Source organism: Pygocentrus nattereri, chromosome 16 (assembly GCF_015220715.1).
Source record: "Pygocentrus nattereri isolate fPygNat1 chromosome 16, fPygNat1.pri, whole genome shotgun sequence".
Lineage (NCBI taxonomy): Eukaryota > Metazoa > Chordata > Actinopteri > Characiformes > Serrasalmidae > Pygocentrus > Pygocentrus nattereri.
In genome coordinates this window covers 167,138-188,723 of record NC_051226.1, presented here as the reverse complement: position 1 = coordinate 188,723, position 21,586 = coordinate 167,138, and the positions used below count along the sequence as shown (strand labels likewise).

General features: G+C 52.3%; 1 protein-coding gene across 3 annotated transcripts in view; it reads right to left on the bottom strand.

Moving 5' to 3' along the window:
* LOC108415257 (AF4/FMR2 family member 1-like) overlaps window positions 1–21,586 on the bottom strand; it is a 76,661-nt gene that overhangs the window by 9,543 nt on the left and 45,532 nt on the right. For all 3 annotated transcript variants that reach the window (XM_037546142.1, XM_037546143.1, XM_037546144.1), the window contains 5 exons: window positions 6,704–7,609; window positions 3,495–3,589; window positions 1,779–1,971; window positions 806–897; window positions 259–322 (listed from right to left, as the gene is read on the bottom strand). In XM_037546142.1, the coding sequence (XP_037402039.1) occupies window positions 259–322; window positions 806–897; window positions 1,779–1,971; window positions 3,495–3,589; window positions 6,704–7,609 (1,350 nt within the window). The remainder of the gene's footprint in view (window positions 1–258; window positions 323–805; window positions 898–1,778; window positions 1,972–3,494; window positions 3,590–6,703; window positions 7,610–21,586) is intronic.

Below are 21,586 nucleotides of genomic sequence, written 5' to 3'. Positions count from 1 at the left end.
AGACACAGAGAAAGAAAGAGAGAGGGGGAGCGACAGAGAGAGAGAAAGACAGACAGACAGAGAACAGAGAGAGAGAGAGAGAGAGAGAGAGAGAGAGAGAGAGAGAGAGAGAGAGAGAGAGAGAGAGTGAGTGAGACAGAGAGAGAGGGGGACAGAGAAAGACAGACAAAGAGAGAGAGAGCAAGAGAAAGAGACAGACAGAGCCAAAGAAAGACAAAGAGAGAGAGAGAGAGAGAGACGGGGGGGTGAAAACGTTACCGTGGCATCTGCTTTGTGCTTCAGCTTTTTGGCTTCCTTCATGTGGTGATCCACAGAGAACTGCCTGAAAACAACAGCAGCAGATCAGCAGCAGATGCATATCATGATAATTCATTGACGTATTGCAGATCTTTGCTGTATCGTCCAGCTCTACTGGTTTCTTGCAGCAACTGCTGATCTAAAAGAGGCTCCTCTGACCCAAACCTTGTCCACTATGTGAAAAATAGCCGTATATCAGAGCCCGACTGATATACCACTTAGCTGCTAATATCGCTGATACAGATGATCCACATTTTTAAAGCATCAGTGTAAAAATTTTCAATAATCTTGGAGAAAATTAGCCATTTCTTTGTTTCCAGCATCATCAGTGATGTAAGAGATAGAAACCAGAACTTTAAGCCCCTTAAAATCAACATCAGCCACATTTTCATTGGACCTTTTGGACCTAATCACACTCCGACTCATACACGGCTCGTTTTTTACGTTAATCACCACCATAATATCGGCAAATATCTGATGGACGTGTGGATGTGTGATTTATTCTCACCTGTCCTCAAACGTCAGCAGTGGTCTGTGTGTTGCTGGGGCAGTACAGGAAGTGGGGGTCTCTGAGGAGCTTACATTGCTTTTTGATGGCTTCTGTAACATAGAGGGTAAAAATAGACATTAAAACGGAAACACAGCAGAACTCCTACAGAACACAACACATTCCAGCCCCACACAAGCGTTCTAGTAACCCTGACTGTGTATAGATCGGCAATATTACAGGGGAATTCCACTGATTCTTCAATGTTCCTCCATAATTAACTGGTTAAGACGTAATCAGAGCGGTTCTGTTCTAGATAATCTTACCGAGTCAGAGCCGTTCACAGTGGTGGTGATGGGAACCAGACGTCCCTCTAAAAGCTCCTACAGAAAGTTCCTACATGAGCTTGTTCTGAATTCACTGCCTGATGACTGAGACGCTGTTTTATGAGAGTTTAGAGAACTTCAACTCCATTCATGGTGGAGGGAGACATGCAGGGCGCTGTGCGGCAAAATAGTCCCCAAAGAAAACTCATTATTCCAGATTTTCCACTGTTTTCCATCATCAACATTCCATATAAGCTCAGAAGACTCGTGTAGGTTCTCTGGTGGTTCTGGATGGTAAATAAAGTGTCTATATCTGTGTTGTCGTCATGGCGACGCCTGGTTCCCATCACCACCACTGTAAAGACGTCTGAACCGCTTCACACCAAACCCTCTGAACCTCTGATTACACCTCACACTCTGAGTTATGGGGAATTTGGACATTTTTTTGAAGTTGATGTTACTGTTGTACGCAAGAGATTAAATCCTTCATTTTTAAAAAACGGTAAATTATTATGCATTTTGATTAATTATGTAATCAATGAACTACAACCAAATAACAGCAATAAGTCTTAACTGACAACGCTGAGCAGCTCCTAATCTGGAGCTTCAGATCATATATTCTGTAATGTGACTGTGATGTAACTCTGAGCTGAAGCCGCTTTTTTTACCTTCTCACTCCTGCTGTGCTCCTGCTTGCTGGAGCTCCTCTTCTTATGTTTACTGCTGGAGCTGCTCTCCTCCGGTTCCCCACTGCGGCGCTTGTTTCCTGAAACCTTCAGCTGATCCTGACACGAGTGAGGAGGAAGAAGGACCTTCTTACTGCTCTTCTTCTCCTTGTCCTCAGTGATGGTCCTGGAGGCCCTGTGACAGTGGGAGGACGAATGCATGGTCAGGACAGGGCAGGTGCACCACTTGAGCTACTGCTGCTTCTGGAATAACAGGGACTTTCCATCCTGACATATAGGCCTGCCTGGAGGCCCATCCTTCAACCGCCTACCCCCTCAGGAGATCCAGACGGCCTTCAGAAACCACCTCACTACTGGATTAATGAACAGTAAAAAGAACCATACAGGGCAGTCAATCAGAACAGAGCTCATTTACCTAAATGCAAAGTTAAAAAACAGCCTGCTTCCCAGGCAGTGATTCCCACCCTGGACCTGAACGACCCCCCGCACCTTTATCTGCATTCCTGCCAAAACTCCCGGACTTCAACTCAGGAAGGGTCTGTTAATGAGCTGATCAGCTGGACCAGGTGTGTTGGGAGCAGGGTGCACACTAAACTGTGCAGAGCAGGTGGTGCTCCAGGTATTAGCAATCAATCAATCTAACAACCTTTATTCTCACTTGCAAATACACCGAGGGTGACCCTCATTTTACAGCAGCCGAGCATTTACAACATTAAAGGGATTAAAAAGGAAATTGAAATAGAATTTAATCAGGTTAAAATTAATTGCACAGGACTGCGTAAACAAACTAAGAGAAAACCAGATGAGATGGACGGCAAATGAATTTAAAAAACTAAATAAACAAACCAACGAACACGATTTAACATAAAGGGATAAATAGGCTAATTAAAATTTAAAAGGGCCTAGTAAAAGGATAATTAAATATAATAAAGATAAACTATAAGACCAAGTAAACTAGATAAGATTACTGGGAAGACAAAAGTAAATAAAAATGAATAATAAGTTAGTTAATAATAAGACAGCATAGGCTGACCACTCAGTGGCAGCTGAACAAAACGTGGTAATAATGTCAGAAAGTTTGTGTGAAGTGTTTCTGTAAAACCACCTCAGCCTGAAGCGCTAAAGTGGTAAAACATCAGCAGCAGCTTTTACTCTACCAGCCACACTACAGTGCAGATCAGCCGAATTTGTTTACCGGCTTTTTTACGGTGTAATTACTTATAAAGCACTATATGGAATGTAAGTATAAAATTATAATAATTATTATAGTACGTATATATTTTTTTTTACATATAATGTTAAATGTTTATAATTCATTAAAAGTTGAATATCTAAATTTTTGCTTCTATTTTATTTCTAACTATAATAAAATTAAAGAATAAAGTCCTCCAAAGAGGGGAGCTGTGGTAGGAAAAAATTATATTTAATATATTCTTATTATAATGTGTTATTAATAAATAATCCTATTCATATTAATAGTTTTTTTAAAGCCCTATTTTAGGTTTACATTAGTGACACATTGATAAGGGAACAGTATCAGCACCTCATCAGTAAAATGATTAAGCGCAGATATTTCAGTGCAGTAACTGAACACTAAACACCAGTCTGAAATACTCAGGTCTGAAATCATTCCTACAGTAAATACCCGCTGGTACTGATACGACCGTTCCAGCGTCGGTACTAAAGTGTGAGACTCACTCTGTTTTGGAGCCGTGCTGAGAGGATGAGGACGTCCGGCTCTCCTTCTCCAGCTTTGGTTTCTTCTTTGGCACAGAACACTCCGCCTTCTCGGCCTGAGAACATGAGCAGAGTCACCTTCAAACAGCGTCTCTCACACTGGGCTCATCACTGACCCGTCACTCCCTCAGACGCGTACAGTGACGTGAGTACGAAGCAACGTTTTGATGTAAACCACGGCGCTAAACTGTGTTCGGCTGAAATCTCTCCAGAATTCAGGCTTCGGTCAATCAATGAAGGGCCGTCACTGAACTCAGTGAGAGCTCAGTGTCTGAGTTACATGCAAAGATCTCTGCCAATCAGATTAAACACTTCTCCAATTACAGATCAAGACTGAGGTGTTCATCTCACTCTATTTAACAACCTGATGAAATGTTTACATGCTCACTACAAGTAATCAGATCCAAAGTGACACAGACGTGTGGAGAACCACTTAGTCTAGACGTTACCGTGACAACCAGCATCCCGTGAGTCCAGTCAGAGTGAGATGAGCAGCAGTGAGCAGTGATTGTGTTTTTAACTGCTTTAAAATGACGTCAGACTCAGGAAAACGTCCTTCACGTCTCCTTATTAAAGAAGGCCGAGAGGAAGACGTCGTGCTCTGAGACGCATAAGCTGGACGTCCGTCCCACCGCCGTCTTTTAAAGATCAGAGCATGAACTTCGTCTCCTCTGCAGACCAGTTTCTGCTCCGCCGTGTTGAACGGTATAAACTCTCACTGTGACGCGACGCTCATGCAGAACGGACTGAAACTTTCCGATAGGGAATGTAATCGGATACAGGAGTTTACACGGATATTATTCCACTATGTAACAGATTATTTACAGGATTACCCACCTCGTTTAATCGCATAGTAACTATTCTGAACGGCCTCAGTCGGACTACGCTATTCCGACTGAGGTGTTTACACGGACGTATTCTATTCCGATCGAGCTGTTAGTCGGATTATTAACAGATTATTAGGCTCCATGTAAATGTGGACAGTGAGCTGACATGGGAGAAATTGAGCATGTGAGCGGGCGAGTGAGGGAGAGAGAAAAAATTGGCTTGGCTTCTTATCAAGCCAGCTGATCAAAACAGCCTCTCGAATGAGAGAAACTGAAATAAGAATCATAATGAATAATCATAAACAACCACCTACAGCGCTGTGAAAAAGCCCCTGCCCCATTTCACTTCCAGACTAAGTTCAAACCATAGTTCTTTCAGGAGATCAGTGAGCAGATCAGACGAGATAGAACAGTCCACCTGGACAATGAAGGAGAACGTCAAAAGAAAATGACTGAGCTTCCAAAACTGGAGCTCAAAGCTACAGAGATCTGGACAATCAGCAGACGCAGCAGTTACTCTGGAACTGAACGGCAGATAATATCAGACAAGATTATGAGAATCTGTGGAGCTGCCAGTGATTTGGCACACACACACACACACACACACACACACACACACACACACACACACACACACAGGCATACGGACACACACAGGCATACGGACACACACACACACACAGGCATACGGACACACACAGGCATACGGACACACACACACACACATGCACACACAGACAGAGACACACATATACAGACAATAACACACACACAGGCATACGGACACACACGCACGCAGAGACACAGATACACACAAACACAGGCATACGGACACGCACACACAGAGACACACATACAGACAATAACACACACACGCAGATACATACACACACGCAGAGACAGATACACACGCAGACAGATACACACAAACACACACACACACACACACACACAGACAGACAGACACAGACATACAGACACAGAGATAGAGACACACAGACACATGTACACATGCACACACAGACATACAGACACACACAGACATACAAACACACGCATACACACAGACACGCACACAGACAGAGACAAACGCACACACATATGGACACGCACACACACAGACAGAAACACACATACACAGACAATAACACACACACACAGAGACACACACACACACAGACATGCACACACACACACACACAGAGATAGAGACACACAGACACATGTACACATGCACACACAGACATGCACACACACACACACACAAAATGCAAAAAAATGAGTTTTAATATAAGGTATTCTGATGTGAACTAACTAATGATGGATTAATCAACTTAAATGTGGCCCGAAAATGTGCAAAAAACTTTAATAAGGATTCATTTTAATAGTCCAGTGTCCACTAGACGACTAGGGACCTCTGAAGTCCCATTGTCATGCTCTGTCTCTCTCTCTGTCTCTCTCTCTGTCTCTCTCTCTCTGTCTCTCTCTCTCTGTCTCTCTCTCTCTGTCTCTCTCTCTCTGTCTCTCTCTCTCTCTGTCTCTCTCTCTCTCTGTCTCTCTCTCTCTCTGTCTCTCTCTCATCCACTCCGTCCTACATTCACTTTTCCTCTGAACTTCACTGGATCTTCTGGATTACGAGGTCAACAAAAAGCCACAACTATTGCTATTTACATCTATTACTGCACAGAACACTATTGTTTACTGTTTACATCTATTACTGCACAGAACACTATTGTTTACTGTTTACATCTATTACTTATATTTTCTCTTAAGATTATATTTGGTGAATGGAGGAGCAGCACAGTAAGAATTTCACGGCACAGTGTAACTGCCTGCTCTGCTGAGCACACGACAATAAAACTCTTGAATCTTGAAAAACCAACAGCAAATCAAATATGAGCACTTACTGAAATGTCTTCTAATTTTCCACTAATCCTACAAGCGTTCAAGACAATGTCTGGTTTCCTAATAACGTCCGAATAGTTCACGAACTGCATCCAGCTCCGGTGCTGGAGACGTGTAGAACTCGTTACTGTGAGCTATAAATGAGAAGAACACTGGCAGCTGCTTTTAACAGCAGGGTCTGTTCACACACCACACCTGCGGTCGCAGAGCTGATCTAGAGTAGGTATCTCTGACAGTGACCATTGTACATACAGTGGACATCCATCCTGCTCTGTGACCAGCAGCCCTGCTGCCATCTGAAACGGCTATGGTGAAGTTCTGTTTGTTTTTATAGCTCACAGTGAGACACACTGAGCTGTAAACCACATCTACAACAACTCTACTGAAGAGCCTCTCTGCCCTTAGTGGCTCCCTAACAGAGAAGAAAGAGGAACTCACAGGTCGCTTCTTGCCTGCTTTGGCAGCAGAACCGCGCTTCTTTTCCTGGCCGGCTTTCTTTGAGGAACCCTCACTGGCCTTGGCTGCTTTGGCCGGCGTCGGGACTCTGGAAAGCTGGCTGAGCTCGATCTTCACCACCAGGCTCTGCGGACGGTCAGTGGCCGACCTGGACGCCCTCTCTTTCTTCCTGTCTCTGGTGGGCGAGCGAGTGCGGCTCTTTTTCGAGCTCTTTGTGGGCGTGACTGTTTCGGTTCGAACACCACTCGTGGTGCTGGCGCTTACTGTGGGCGGAACGGTGGAGCGTAAGGCAGCGGGGCTGGGAAGGGGGGCAGGTTCAGCCTCCTTTCCTCCCTCCGTCTCTGTGGCTTTAGGAGCTGCATTCTTCCCTTCCTTTTTGTCTGAGCGGTGCTTGGAGGTCCTCTTGCCGTCAGATTTGTGGCTGGTTTTCGTTTTGACCTTCGGTCTGTCTGTGAACGTTGCGTCTTTATCGCGCGGGGTCAGCTCCACGCTCTCGACCCGCAGGCCGGCATGGGCCTCCTCCGGCCGGGGGGCTTTGCTGCTCCTTCCTGGCTGTTTGTTCCCCACAGTCTTCCTGTGTCCCGCCTCCGAGGGCTTGGAAACCGGCTTGTGGTTAGCATGCTTGCTAGCGTGTTGGCTCAAGCTGGCAGACTCTGCTTCTGCGTCAGTATCGGTGGGCTGTGGCGGGGCAGGGGGGCTGTGGGAGCCGTAGTGCCGCCTGTTTTTGGGGTTGGGCTCATCCTGTGGAGGGGCGCGGGGTTGAGGCTTAGTGCTCGGAGCGGTTTTGGCGTCTGGGGCGACTTCGCTGTGGTTCTGAGGGTTCAGGCTCTGCTGGCTCTCCTTGATCCACGTGATTAACTGCCAGTTGATGTCTTTGAGACCTTCAGCCTGGAGTGTACACACACACAAAGACCCAACACACAAACAGAGAAAAAGACAGACACAGAGATAGTGAGACACAAACATGGAAAATACAACAAAGGTTTCAGACAATTGATGACAGTATCAATCAGGCTGGACGACTTCCTTGGAAATCATACCATTTTCAAGTCCACCTACAACATATGTGGGATTTAATTTTCCAAAAATGGTCACATAACATTCAGCCAACTGATCAGGCAGTTTGTGTCGTTATGCCTTTACTAAGACTGATATCATCGCTCCCGGACCAAACCTCAGATTCCCAAAAAAGCAACTGGGGCGCCTAATCCTAGGCCTGGGCGCCTAATCCTGGTCCTGGAGATCTACCACCGGAGTTCCAACACACCTGGCTCTACCATTCGGGTGCCTTCATTACCTACATCAGGTGTGTTAGATCAGGGTATGTAAACTCTACAGGGTGGTCGATCTCCGGGATCAGGATTAGGAACCCCTGTTCTGTATGTTTGTCATGAAAGTCTGACAGCAGGACTTTTAAAATTACACAAAAAAGTAATCACTTAAAGTGTCACTTAAAAAGTGAAAAGTTACAAAAACAGAGACTCAAGGTTTCGCTCTGACAGCGACGTTCGGACTGAAACCCCTCTTCAGTGCGAATGGGAAAACGGAAGAATAGTGACCCCCTGTTACAGCAGTTCATGCTACTTGTTATGACTATAATTGCTTGTTGTTAAGTTTTTCCGTTAATTTCCAGAATTCCAACTATTTCACTTAGAAATAATAATAAATAAAAATAAGACTGAAAATTAAACATGATCAATATTTCCCATTTAATCACGAAAATGAAAGACAAAAACAAATGTTTTCCTTATTATTACAGAGTATTTGAGATATTTGATGCTCAAAAATGAAAACAGTAGTTGAAGTCTCAATTAAACTGACAGCACAAACCACTAAACCACACCAAGATCAACCAAACCACAGCAGGAGTATCAGCTGTATTTTCTGTGGTTTAGTCAGATTTGCTGTGATGTTACTGATCTGCCTGCTGTGCTGTAACAGGTTACAGCAGGAACATTGATTAAACTATGAGAACTACTGCCATAGGATACTATGGTCAATCAGCGACGGCTGGGCGTCGCACTCGGATGATGATATGCTGCACACGATCGCACAGGCATGAAAAATAAAAAACACCACAGTTCTGTCGGAGTCTGAGACGATAATCCAGCCGAAAGGCCAATAAAATAATCCATCAGCCAGATTCCCAAACCCAGATTTAGCTCAATCCTACACTGAAAAGGCTTTCCGATGGTAAATGACACCAGGCTCAGCCGGAGTCCTGGAAACCGACACACACAGACATAAATACTACAAAGCCAAGTAAACAGCGAGGACTGAGGGCTGAGCAGTAGGTTCCAGTGATCTGTTGTGTCTGAGGCCTAAAAGCTGCTTCCCTGTTTCAGAGACTCACAGATAAACACTAAAACAGGTGGAAGCCAAACGTGTCTCAGCTGATCGACTCCATGTGGAGAGAAACTGTAAACCTCGTCTGAATGAACCGCAAAACGCGAAACCAGAGCAACAAAGAGCTGAGCTATATAAACGTTTCTGCTGCTGGGGCCAAACCTGGCATCTCCAGCTCGGTCATCTTTTATCTCCGACATCATTTGAAAAACGCAGTCGCCCTTGTGTCAAAATCTCATGATGAACAGAACCAACAGATCCGGCCCAGAATTACATGGAAAAAAATATTTCTCCACTTACTGCCATTAAAAGTTCATGACGTTTCTGTTTTTCTTCTCCTGTAAAGAATCTCTCTGAGATACGAGGTTTTGTTCCGACAGCAGTGATACACACAGAGATCTCCACAGTCGGAGTCGTGCGCCTGCTAGAACCTCCTGAGCTGGGTTTCTCTGTCGGAACAGAGAAGAGGGTTCAGCCTCAGTGTTCAGAACCCCATCAAAGTTTCTCACAGACAGAACCAGACCAGACGTTCCCTACAGGAGTACGACTACAGAACAGTCTATCAGCTGAACCGCAGAGGCCAGAGCCTCTGACCGTGTGTCTGTCCGTCTGACCGTCCATCCAGGAATCCAGACGGACCTTGACACTGGCTGAGTGAGTTCAGCTACTCTGAGGTCACTCATTACTGACACACCTTTAATCTTCATAGAAAAGCACTGACCAATAGAATGGGTCAGGCTAATCAACTGCACATGATCCTAATGTCCAGTGCCCACCGTGGGCTAGAGGGTATAAAGCCCCCCAGCACTGGAACTGTGTTCTCTGGAGTTATGGAGCTCCATCCAGTACCTTTGGGATGAGCTGGAGTGACCCAGAACTGACCATCCAACATCAGTACCTGACCTCACTAATGCTCAATCAAATCCTCACAGCAATGTTCAACATCTAGAGTAAAGCCTTTCCAGAAGAGTCAAGGCTGTCACTGCAGCACAGACTCACTATTAAAACACAGAGGCAGTGAAAATGTGAGTGTGGGGTAAATGTTCTTCTCTCTTTATTCTCCGTTTAAATCCTCTCTTTATTCTCCGTCTCCCTGTTTTAAATCTCCTCCCACCCGCCGGTCTCTCCGCAGCTGGACACTCATCGATTTTCCCCTTTTTCTCTTACATAACAGCCCAACGTCTCTGGCTACTGACTCATCAGCACAGACTGCTTCCTCCTTACTCATCTCCACACATTTATTACACAGAGCTTAGCTCCACCGCTGCTCCTGCTCCAGCAGCTCCGTCTCCTCCTCCAGCTCATTAATGCAGTAACAGCACTGAGGAGCTGTGACTTCATCTGGAAATATGGATGGGTACCAAAAGCAACGTGCTGAGAAAACGAGTGTAATTTTCTGAAACGTAAACAGTTTTACAAGCTGTGATTTTGTATATTGAGGAACCCATTCACTCTGGTTTTGCTCAGGAGCGCCCCCTAGCAGGAATAAACCCCCCTCTTAAGGCTCATTTAAACTCAGTGTGACGTACAGATACGAATGGGGCTTCCGTCCGCACTCTGCGCTCGTTTTGTCTGTATTTGCACTTGTTCTCTGAAAGCTGATGGATACGGACGAGACGGAGCGGTACCACCAGAAACCATGAGGGGCACCATCGGTCTGTGTCCACAGCGCTGCCTCTTATGTCTCCTCTGTAGTTGGTACTTTATAACGGCTCCTCAGTCGTCGCTGTGTTTGTTATCGGAAGCGTTTGACTCTGCAGTGCCCTCTAGTGGACAGACTGACTGGTGACTGGCTGATTGGCTGTACTCGCACTGTGAAGGACACCCTGCTGGAAAACTCCTCTCGGCCTGTTTAAGAGTTTGAGTTCAGAAAATAATCTCTTGCTGAAAGTCTTCACACTAAATGAAAACAGTGGCTGAAGCCTGAGAAACAGCTTTACGGTGGTTTTGAGAAGGATTTGGACCAAAACGTCCATCCTTGAATAGTCCTGGAAGAATCGTACTTCACTGTTTTACCTTCAATGTTACAAATGAGCTATTTCACGATAAAGCAGCCTGACCGACTCGGCTTACATCCCAACTGACGCACAAACGCCTGATTAACGAACACAACCACAAAACAAGCACTGATCAGCTCTCCCGCTAACTGATCAACACAGAACCATCACAGGCCTGGTCTCCCGTCTGGCTCTCCAGCGCCACCTTAAGGGGCTGTTCTGTTACCGTGTGAGCTGAGGTGAAGGGTGTTGGAATTTACCCAGAAATCACTGCAGGCTGACGCTTCTCTCTGTTCAAACCCCACAATAACGCCAGACTGAGCTGTTTATAAACTACAGCCCTGAACTGCTTTACCCTGATGAACCTTTCAGAGCGGCTTCCATCTGATCGCTATTACATGCCTCACACACACGCTAATACATGCGCCTCACACACGTCACAATACACACACACACCTCACACGCTACTACACACGCCAAACATGCTTCGCTCACTGAGGCTGACCTGCTGAGGAGTGACGCATGTCTGAGTGAACAGTGGACAGTGGACAGCAGAGAGCGATGAGCGGACAGCAGAGAGTGAAGAGCGGACAGTGGAGAGCGGCCAGAAGAGAGCGGACAGCAGAGAGTGAAGAGCGGACAGCAGAGAGTGGACAACAGAGAGTGAAGAGCGGACAGCAGAGAGCGGACAGCAGAGAGTGAAGAGCTGCCAGCAGAGAGCGGACAACAGAGAGCGAAGAGAGGACAGTGGAGAGCGGCCAGCAGAGAGCGGACAGCAGAGAGCGAAGAGAGGACAGCAGAGAGTGAAGAGCGGACAGTGGAGAGCGGACAGCAGAGAGCAGGCAGCAGAGAGTGAAGAGCGGCCAGCAGAGAGTGGACAACAGAGAGCGGAGAGCGGCCAGCAGAGAGTGGACAACAGAGAGCGGAAAGCGGCCAGCAGAGAGTGGACAACAGAGAGCGGAAAGCGGCCAGCAGAGAGTGGACAACAGAGAGCGGAAAGCGGCCAGCAGAGAGTGGACAACAGAGAGCGGAGAGCGGCCAGCAGAGAGCGGACAGCAGAGGGCGAAGAGAGGACAGCAGAGAGCGAAGAGAGGACAGCAGAGAGCGAAGAGAGGACAGCAGAGAGAGGACAGCAGAGAGCGAAGAGAGGACAGCAGAGAGCGGACAGCAGAGAGCGAAGAGAGGACAGCAGAGAGCGGACAGCAGAGAGCGAAGAGAGGACAGCAGAAAGCGGACAGCAGAGAGCGGAGAGAGGACAGCAGAGAGTGGACGGCGGAGAGCAGAGAGCGGGCAGCAGAGAGCAGAGAGCGGACAGCAGGAGAGCGAAGAGCGGACAGCAGAGAGCGAAGAGAGGACAGTGGAGAGCGGCCAGCAGAGAGCAGACAGCAGAGAGTGAAGAGCAGCCAGCAGAGAGTGGACAACAGAGAGTGAAGAGCTGACAGCAGAGAGTGAAGAGTGGACAGTGGAGAGCGGCCAGCAGAGAGCGGCCAGCAGAGAGCAGAGAGTGAAGAGCGGACAGCAGAGAGCGGACAACAGAGAGTGAAGAGAGGACAGCGGAGAGCGGCCAGCAGAGAGCACAGAGTGAAGAGCGGACAGCAAAGAGCGGACAACAGAGAGTGAAGAGTGGCCAGCAGAGAGCGGCCAGTAGAGAGCAGAGAGTGAAGAGCGGACAGCAGAGAGCGGACAACAGAGAGTGAAGAGAGGACAGCGGAGAGCGGCCAGCAGAGAGCAGAGAGCGGACAGCAGAGAGCGAAGAGAGGACAGCAGAGAGTGAAGAGCGGACAGTGGAGAGCGGACAGCAGAGAGCAGGCAGCAGAGAGTGAAGAGCGGCCAGCAGAGAGTGGACAACAGAGAGCGGAGAGCGGCCAGCAGAGAGTGGACAACAGAGAGCGGAAAGCGGCCAGCAGAGAGTGGACAACAGAGAGCGGAAAGCGGCCAGCAGAGAGTGGACAACAGAGAGCGGAGAGCGGCCAGCAGAGAGCGGACAGCAGAGAGCGGAGAGCGAAGAGAGGACAGCGGAGAGCGAAGAGAGGACAGCGGAGAGCGAAGAGCGGACAGCGGAGAGCGAAGAGAGGACAGCGGAGAGCGAAGAGAGGACAGCGGAGAGCAAAGAGCGGACAGCAGAGAGCAAAGAGCGGACAGCAGAGAGCGGAGAGAGGACAGCAGAGAGTGGACAAAAGAGAGTAAAGAGAGGACAGCAGAGAGCGAAGAGAGGACAGCAGAGAGCGGAGGACAGCAGAGAGCGAAGAGAGGACAGCAGAGAGCAGAGAGAGGACAGCAGAGAGCGAAGAGAGGACAGCAGAGAGCGAAGAGAGGACAGCAGAGAGAGGACAGCAGAGAGCGAAGAGAGGACAGCGGAGAGCGAAGAGAGGACAGCAGAGAGAGGACAGCAGAGAGCGAAGAGAGGACAGCGGAGAGCGTAGAGAGGACAGCAGAGAGCGGACAGCAGAGAGCGGACGGCGGAGAGCAGAGAGTGGACAGCGGAGAGCAGAGAGCAGAGAGCGGACAGTAGAGAGCGAAGAGCGGACAGCAGAGAGCGGAGAGAGGACAGCAGAGAGCGGACAACCGAGAGTGAAGAGAGGCCAGCGGAGAGCGGCCAGCAGAGAGCAGAGAGCGGCCAGCAGAGAGCGAAGAGAGGACAGCAGAGAGAGGACAGCAGAGAGCGAAGAGAGGACAGCGGAGAGCGGACAGCAGAGGGCGAAGAGAGGACAGCAGAGAGCGGACAGCAGAGAGCGGCCAGCAGAGAGCGAAGAGAGGACAGCAGAGAGAGGACAGCAGAGAGCGAAGAGAGGACAGCGGAGAGCGGACAGCAGAGGGCGAAGAGAGGACAGCAGAGGGCGAAGAGAGGACAGCAGAGAGCGGACAGCAGAGAGCGAAAAGAGGACAGCAGAGAGCGAAGAGAGGACAGCAGAGAGCGAAGAGAGGACAGCAGAGAGCGGAGAGAGGACAGCAGAGAGCGGAGAGAGGACAGCAGAGAGCAGAAAGAGGACAGCAGAGAGCGAAGAGAGGACAGCAGAGAGCGAAGAGAGGACAGCAGAGAGCGGACAGCAGAGAGCGAAGAGAGGACAGCGGAGAGAGGACAGCAGAGAGCGAAGAGAGGACAGCGGAGAGCGGACAGCAGAGGGCGAAGAGAGGACAGCAGAGGGCGAAGAGAGGACAGCAGAGAGCGAAGAGAAGACAGCAGAGAGAGGACAGCAGAGAGCGGACAGTGGACAGCAGAGAGCGAAGAGCAGACAGCAGAGAGCGAAGAGCGGACAGCGGAGAGGAGACAGCGGACAGCAGAGAGCGGACAGTAGAGAGTGAAGAGCGAACAGCAGAGAGCGAAGAGCGGACAGCAGAAAGCGGACAGCAGAGAGCGGAGAGAGGACAGCAGAGAGTGGACGGCGGAGAGCAGAAGAGAGGAAAGCAGAGAGCGAAGAGAGGACAGCAGAGAGTGAAGAGCGGCCAGTGTAGAGCGGACAGCAGAGAGCAGGCAGCAGAGAGTGAAGAGCGGCCAGCAGAAAGTGGACAACAGAGAGCGGAGAGCGGCCAGCAGAGAGTGGACAACAGAGAGCGGCCAGCAGAGAGCGGACAGCAGAGAGCGGAGAGCGAAGAGAGGACAGCGGAGAGCAAAGAGAGGACAGCGGAGAGCGAAGAGCGGACAGCAGAGGGCGAAGAGAGGACAGCAGAGAGCGAAGAGAAGACAGCAGAGAGAGGACAGCAGAGAGCGGACAGTGGACAGCAGAGAGCGAAGAGCAGACAGCAGAGAGCGAAGAGCGGACAGCGGAGAGGAGACAGCGGACAGCAGAGAGCGGACAGTAGAGAGTGAAGAGCGGACAGCAGAGAGCGAAGAGCGGACAGCAGAAAGCGGACAGCAGAGAGCGGAGAGAGGACAGCAGAGAGTGGACGGCGGAGAGCAGAAGAGAGGACAGCAGAGAGCGAAGAGCGGACAATGGAGAGCGGACAGCAGAGAGCAGGCACCAGAGAGCGGAGAGCGGCCAGCAGAGAGTGGACAACAGAGAGCGGAGAGCGGCCAGCAGAGAGCGGACAGCAGAGAGCGGAGAGCGAAGAGAGGACAGCGGAGAGCGAAGAGAGGACAGCGGAGAGCGAAGAGCGGACAGCGGAGAGCGAAGAGCGGACAGCAGAGAGCGGAGAGAGGACAGCAGAGAGCGAAGAGAGGACAGCAGAGAGCGGACAGCAGAGAGCAGAGAGAGGACAGCAGAGAGCAAAGAGAGGACAGCAGAGAGCGGACAGCAGAGAGAGGACAGCAGAGAGCGAAGAGAGGACAGCAGAGAGAGGACAGCAGAGAGCGAAGAGAGGACAGCGGAGAGCGGACAGCAGAGGGCGAAGAGAGGACAGCAGAGGGCGAAGAGAGGACAGCGGAGAGCGAAGAGAGGACAGCGGAGAGCGAAGAGAGGACAGCGGAGAGCGAAGAGAGGACAGCAGAGAGTGAAGAGCAGCCAGTGGAGAGCGGACAGCAGAGAGCAGGCAGCAGAGAGTGAAGAGCGGCCAGCAGAGAGTGGACAACAGAGAGCGGAGAGCGGCCAGCAGAGAGCGGACAACAGAGAGCGGAGAGCGGCCAGCAGAGAGCGGACAGCAGAGAGCGGAGAGCGAAGAGAGGACAGCGGAGAGCAAAGAGAGGACAGCGGAGAGCGAAGAGCGGACAGCAGAGGGTGAAGAGAGGACAGCAGAGAGCGAAGAGAAGACAGCAGAGAGAGGACAGCAGAGAGCGGACAGTGGACAGCAGAGAGCGAAGAGCAGACAGCAGAGAGCGAAGAGCGGACAGCGGAGAGGAGACAGCGGACAGCAGAGAGCGGACAGTAGAGAGTGAAGAGCGGACAGCAGAGAGCGAAGAGCGGACAGCAGAAAGCGGACAGCAGAGAGCGGAGAGAGGACAGCAGAGAGTGGACGGCGGAGAGCAGAAGAGAGGACAGCAGAGAGCGAAGAGAGGACAGCAGAGAGTGAAGAGCGGACAATGGAGAGCGGACAGCAGAGAGCAGGCAGCAGAGAGCGGAGAGCGGCCAGCAGAGAGTGGACAACAGAGAGCGGAGAGAGGACAACAGAGAGCGGAGAGAGGACAGCAGAGGGCGAAGAGAGGACAGCAGAGGGCGAAGAGAGGACAGCGGAGAGCGAAGAGAGGACAGCGGAGAGCGAAGAGAGGACAGCGGAGAGCGAAGAGAGGACAGCAGAGAGCGAAGAGCAGCCAGTGGAGAGCGGACAGCAGAGAGCAGGCAGCAGAGAGTGAAGAGCGGCCAGCAGAGAGTGGACAACAGAGAGCGGAGAGCGGCCAGCAGAGAGCGGACAACAGAGAGCGGAGAGCGGCCAGCAGAGAGCGGACAGCAGAGAGCGGAGAGCGAAGAGAGGACAGCGGAGAGCAAAGAGAGGACAGCGGAGAGCGAAGAGAGGACAGCGGAGAGCGGAGAGCGAAGAGAGGACAGCGGAGAGCGGAGAGCGGACAGCGGAGAGCGAAGAGCGGACAGCGGAGAGCGAAGAGAGGACAGCAGAGAGCGGAGAGAGGACAGCAGAGAGCGAAGAGAGGACAGCAGAGAGCGGACAGCAGAGAGCAGAGAGAGGACAGCAGAGAGCAGAGAGAGGACAGCAGAGAGCAAAGAGAGGACAGCAGAGAGCGGACAGCAGAGAGAGGACAGCAGAGAGCGAAGAGAGGACAGCAGAGAGAGGACAGCAGAGAGCGAAGAGAGGACAGCGGAGAGCGGACAGCAGAGGGCGAAGAGAGGACAGCAGAGGGCGAAGAGAGGACAGCAGAGAGCGAAGAGAGGACAGCAGAGAGCGAAGAGAGGACAGCAGAGAGCGAAGAGAGGACAGCAGAGAGTGAAGAGCAGCCAGTGGAGAGCGGACAGCAGAGAGCAGGCAGCAGAGAGTGAAGAGCGGCCAGCAGAGAGTGGACAACAGAGAGCGGAGAGCGGCCAGCAGAGAGCGGACAACAGAGAGCGGAGAGCGGCCAGCAGAGAGCGGACAGCAGAGAGCGGAGAGCGAAGAGAGGACAGCGGAGAGCAAAGAGAGGACAGCGGAGAGCGAAGAGCGGACAGCAGAGGGTGAAGAGAGGACAGCAGAGAGCGAAGAGAAGACAGCAGAGAGAGGACAGCAGAGAGCGGACAGTGGACAGCAGAGAGCGAAGAGCAGACAGCAGAGAGCGAAGAGCGGACAGCGGAGAGGAGACAGCGGACAGCAGAGAGCGGACAGTAGAGAGTGAAGAGCGGACAGCAGAGAGCGAAGAGCGGACAGCAGAAAGCGGACAGCAGAGAGCGGAGAGAGGACAGCAGAGAGTGGACGGCGGAGAGCAGAAGAGAGGACAGCAGAGAGCGAAGAGAGGACAGCAGAGAGTGAAGAGCGGACAATGGAGAGCGGACAGCAGAGAGCAGGCAGCAGAGAGCTGAGAGCGGCCAGCAGAGAGTGGACAACAGAGAGCGGAGAGCGGCCAGCAGAGAGCGGACAGCAGAGAGCGGAGAGCGAAGAGAGGACAGCGGAGAGCGAAGAGAGGACAGCGGAGAGCGAAGAGCGGACAGCGGAGAGCGAAGAGAGGACAGCAGAGAGCGGAGAGAGGACAGCAGAGAGCGAAGAGAGGACAGCAGAGAGCGGACAGCAGAGAGCAGAGAGAGGACAGCAGAGAGCAAAGAGAGGACAGCAGAGAGCGGACAGCAGAGAGAGGACAGCAGAGAGCGAAGAGAGGACAGCAGAGAGAGGACAGCAGAGAGCGAAGAGAGGACAGCGGAGAGCGGACAGCAGAGGGCGAAGAGAGGACAGCAGAGGGCGAAGAGAGGACAGCAGAGGGCGAAGAGAGGACAGCGGAGAGCGAAGAGAGGACAGCGGAGAGCGAAGAGAGGACAGCAGAGGGCGAAGAGAGGACAGCGGAGAGCGAAGAGAGGACAGCGGAGAGCGAAGAGCGGACAGCAGAGAGCGAAGAGAGGACAGCAGAGAGCGAAGAGAGGACAGCAGAGAGCGGACAGCAGAGAGCGAAGAGAGGACAGCGGAGAGAGGACAGCAGAGAGCGAAGAGAGGACAGCGGAGAGCGGACAGCAGAGGGCGGACAGCAGAGAGCGAATAGAGGACAGCAGAGAGAGGACAGCAGAGAGAGGACAGCAGAGAGCGAAGAGAGGACAGCAGAGAGCGAAGAGAGGACAGCAGAGAGCGGAGAGAGGACAGCAGAGAGCGGAGAGAGGACAGCAGAGAGCGGAGAGAGGACAGCAGAGAGCGGACAGCAGAGAGCGAAGAGAGGACAGCGGAGAGAGGACAGCAGAGAGCGAAGAGAGGACAGCGGAGAGCGGACAGCAGAGGGCGAAGAGAGGACAGCAGAGGGCGAAGAGAGGACAGCAGAGAGCGAAGAGAGGACAGCAGAGAGCGAAGAGAGGACAGCAGAGAGAGGACAGCAGAGAGCGAAGAGAGGACAGCAGAGAGCGAAGAGAGGATAGCAGAGAGAGGACAGCAGAGAGCGAAGAGCAGACAGCAGAGAGCGAAGAGAGGACAGCAGAGAGCGGACAGCAGAGAGCAGAGAGAGGACAGCAGAGAGCAAAGAGAGGACAGCAGAGAGCGGACAGCAGAGAGAGGACAGCAGAGAGCGAAGAGAGGACAGCAGAGAGAGGACAGCAGAGAGCGAAGAGAGGACAGCGGAGAGCGGACAGCAGAGGGCGAAGAGAGGACAGCAGAGGGCGAAGAGAGGACAGCAGAGGGCGAAGAGAGGACAGCGGAGAGCGAAGAGAGGACAGCAGAGGGCGAAGAGAGGACAGCGGAGAGCGAAGAGAGGACAGCGGAGAGCGAAGAGCGGACAGCAGAGAGCGAAGAGAGGACAGCAGAGAGCGGATAGCAGAGAGCGAAGAGAGGACAGCGGAGAGAGGACAGCAGAGAGCGAAGAGAGGACAGCGGAGAGCGGACAGCAGAGGGCGGACAGCAGAGAGCGAAGAGAGGACAGCAGAGAGAGGACAGCAGAGAGAGGACAGCAGAGAGCGAAGAGAGGACAGCAGAGAGCGAAGAGAGGACAGCAGAGAGCGGAGAGAGGACAGCAGAGAGCGGAGAGAGGACAGCAGAGAGCGGACAGCAGAGAGAGGACAGCAGAGAGCGAAGAGAGGACAGCGGAGAGCGGACAGCAGAGGGCGAAGAGAGGACAGCAGAGGGCGAAGAGAGGACAGCAGAGAGCGAAGAGAGGACAGCAGAGAGCGAAGAGAGGACAGCAGAGAGCGAAGAGAGGACAGCAGAGAGCGGAGAGAGGACAGCAGAGAGCGAAGAGAGGACAGCAGAGAGCGGACAGCAGAGAGCAGAGAGAGGACAGCAGAGAGCAAAGAGAGGACAGCAGAGAGCGGACAGCAGAGAGAGGACAGCAGAGAGCGAAGAGAGGACAGCAGAGAGAGGACAGCAGAGAGCGAAGAGAGGACAGCGGAGAGCGGACAGCAGAGGGCGAAGAGAGGACAGCAGAGGGCGAAGAGAGGACAGCAGAGGGCGAAGAGAGGACAGCGGAGAGCGAAGAGAGGACAGCGGAGAGCGAAGAGAGGACAGCGGAGAGCGAAGAGAGGACAGCGGAGAGCGAAGAGCGGACAGCAGAGAGCGAAGAGAGGACAGCAGAGAGCGAAGAGAGGACAGCAGAGAGCGGACAGCAGAGAGCGAAGAGAGGACAGCGGAGAGAGGACAGCAGAGAGCGAAGAGAGGACAGCGGAGAGCGGACAGCAGAGGGCGGACAGCAGAGAGCGAATAGAGGACAGCAGAGAGAGGACAGCAGAGAGCGAAGAGAGGACAGCAGAGAGCGAAGAGAGGACAGCAGAGAGCGAAGAGAGGACAGCAGAGAGCGGAGAGAGGACAGCAGAGAGCGGAGAGAGGACAGCAGAGAGCGGACAGCAGAGAGCGAAGAGAGGACAGCGGAGAGAGGACAGCAGAGAGCGAAGAGAGGACAGCGGAGAGCGGACAGCAGAGGGCGAAGAGAGGACAGCAGAGGGCGAAGAGAGGACAGCAGAGAGCGAAGAGAGGACAGCAGAGAGCGAAGAGAGGACAGCAGAGAGAGGACAGCAGAGAGCGAAGAGAGGACAGCAGAGAGCGAAGAGAGGATAGCAGAGAGAGGACAGCAGAGAGCGAAGAGCAGACAGCAGAGAGCGAAGAGAGGACAGCAGAGAGCGGACAGCAGAGAGCAGAGAGAGGACAGCAGAGAGCAAAGAGAGGACAGCAGAGAGCGGACAGCAGAGAGAGGACAGCAGAGAGCGAAGAGAGGACAGCAGAGAGAGGACAGCAGAGAGCGAAGAGAGGACAGCGGAGAGCGGACAGCAGAGGGCGAAGAGAGGACAGCAGAGGGCGAAGAGAGGACAGCAGAGGGCGAAGAGAGGACAGCGGAGAGCGAAGAGAGGACAGCAGAGGGCGAAGAGAGGACAGCGGAGAGCGAAGAGAGGACAGCGGAGAGCGAAGAGCGGACAGCAGAGAGCGAAGAGAGGACAGCAGAGAGCGGATAGCAGAGAGCGAAGAGAGGACAGCGGAGAGAGGACAGCAGAGAGCGAAGAGAGGACAGCGGAGAGCGGACAGCAGAGGGCGGACAGCAGAGAGCGAAGAGAGGACAGCAGAGAGAGGACAGCAGAGAGAGGACAGCAGAGAGCGAAGAGAGGACAGCAGAGAGCGAAGAGAGGACAGCAGAGAGCGGAGAGAGGACAGCAGAGAGCGGAGAGAGGACAGCAGAGAGCGGACAGCAGAGAGAGGACAGCAGAGAGCGAAGAGAGGACAGCGGAGAGCGGACAGCAGAGGGCGAAGAGAGGACAGCAGAGGGCGAAGAGAGGACAGCAGAGAGCGAAGAGAGGACAGCAGAGAGCGAAGAGAGGACAGCAGAGAGCGAAGAGAGGACAGCAGAGAGCGAAGAGAGGACAGCAGAGAGCGAAGAGAGGATAGCAGAGAGAGGACAGCAGAGAGCGAAGAGCAGACAGCAGAGAGCGGACAGCCGAGAGCGAAGAGAGGACAGCAGAGAGAGGACAGCAGAGAGCGAAGAGAGGACAGCGGAGAGCGGACAGCAGAGAGCGAAGAGAGGACAGCGAAGAGAGGACAGCAGAGAGCAAAGAGAGGACAGCAGAGAGCGTAGAGCGGACAGCAGAGAGCGTAGAGCGGACAGCAGAGAGCGTAGAGCGGACAGCAGAGAGCGAAGAGAGGACAGCAGAGAGCGAAGAGAGGACAGCAGAGAGCGGACAGCAGAGAGCGAAGAGAGGACAGCAGAGAGCGGACAGCAGAGAGCGAAGAGAGGACAGCAGAGAGCGGACAGCAGAGAGCGGACAGCAGAGAGAGGACAGCAGGGAGAGGACAGCAGAGAGAGGACAGCAGAGAGCGAAGAGAGGACAGCAGAGAGCGAAGAGAGGACAGCAGAGAGCAGACAGCAGAGAGCGAAGAGAGGACAGCAGAGAGCGGACAGCAGAGAGAGGACAGCAGAGAGCGAAGAGAGGACAGCAGAGAGCGAAGAGAGGACAGCAGAGAGCGGACAGCAGAGAGCGAAGAGAGGACAGCGGAGAGCGAAGAGAGGACAGCAGAGAGCGAAGAGAGGACAGCAGAGAGCGAAGAGAGGACAGCAGAGAGC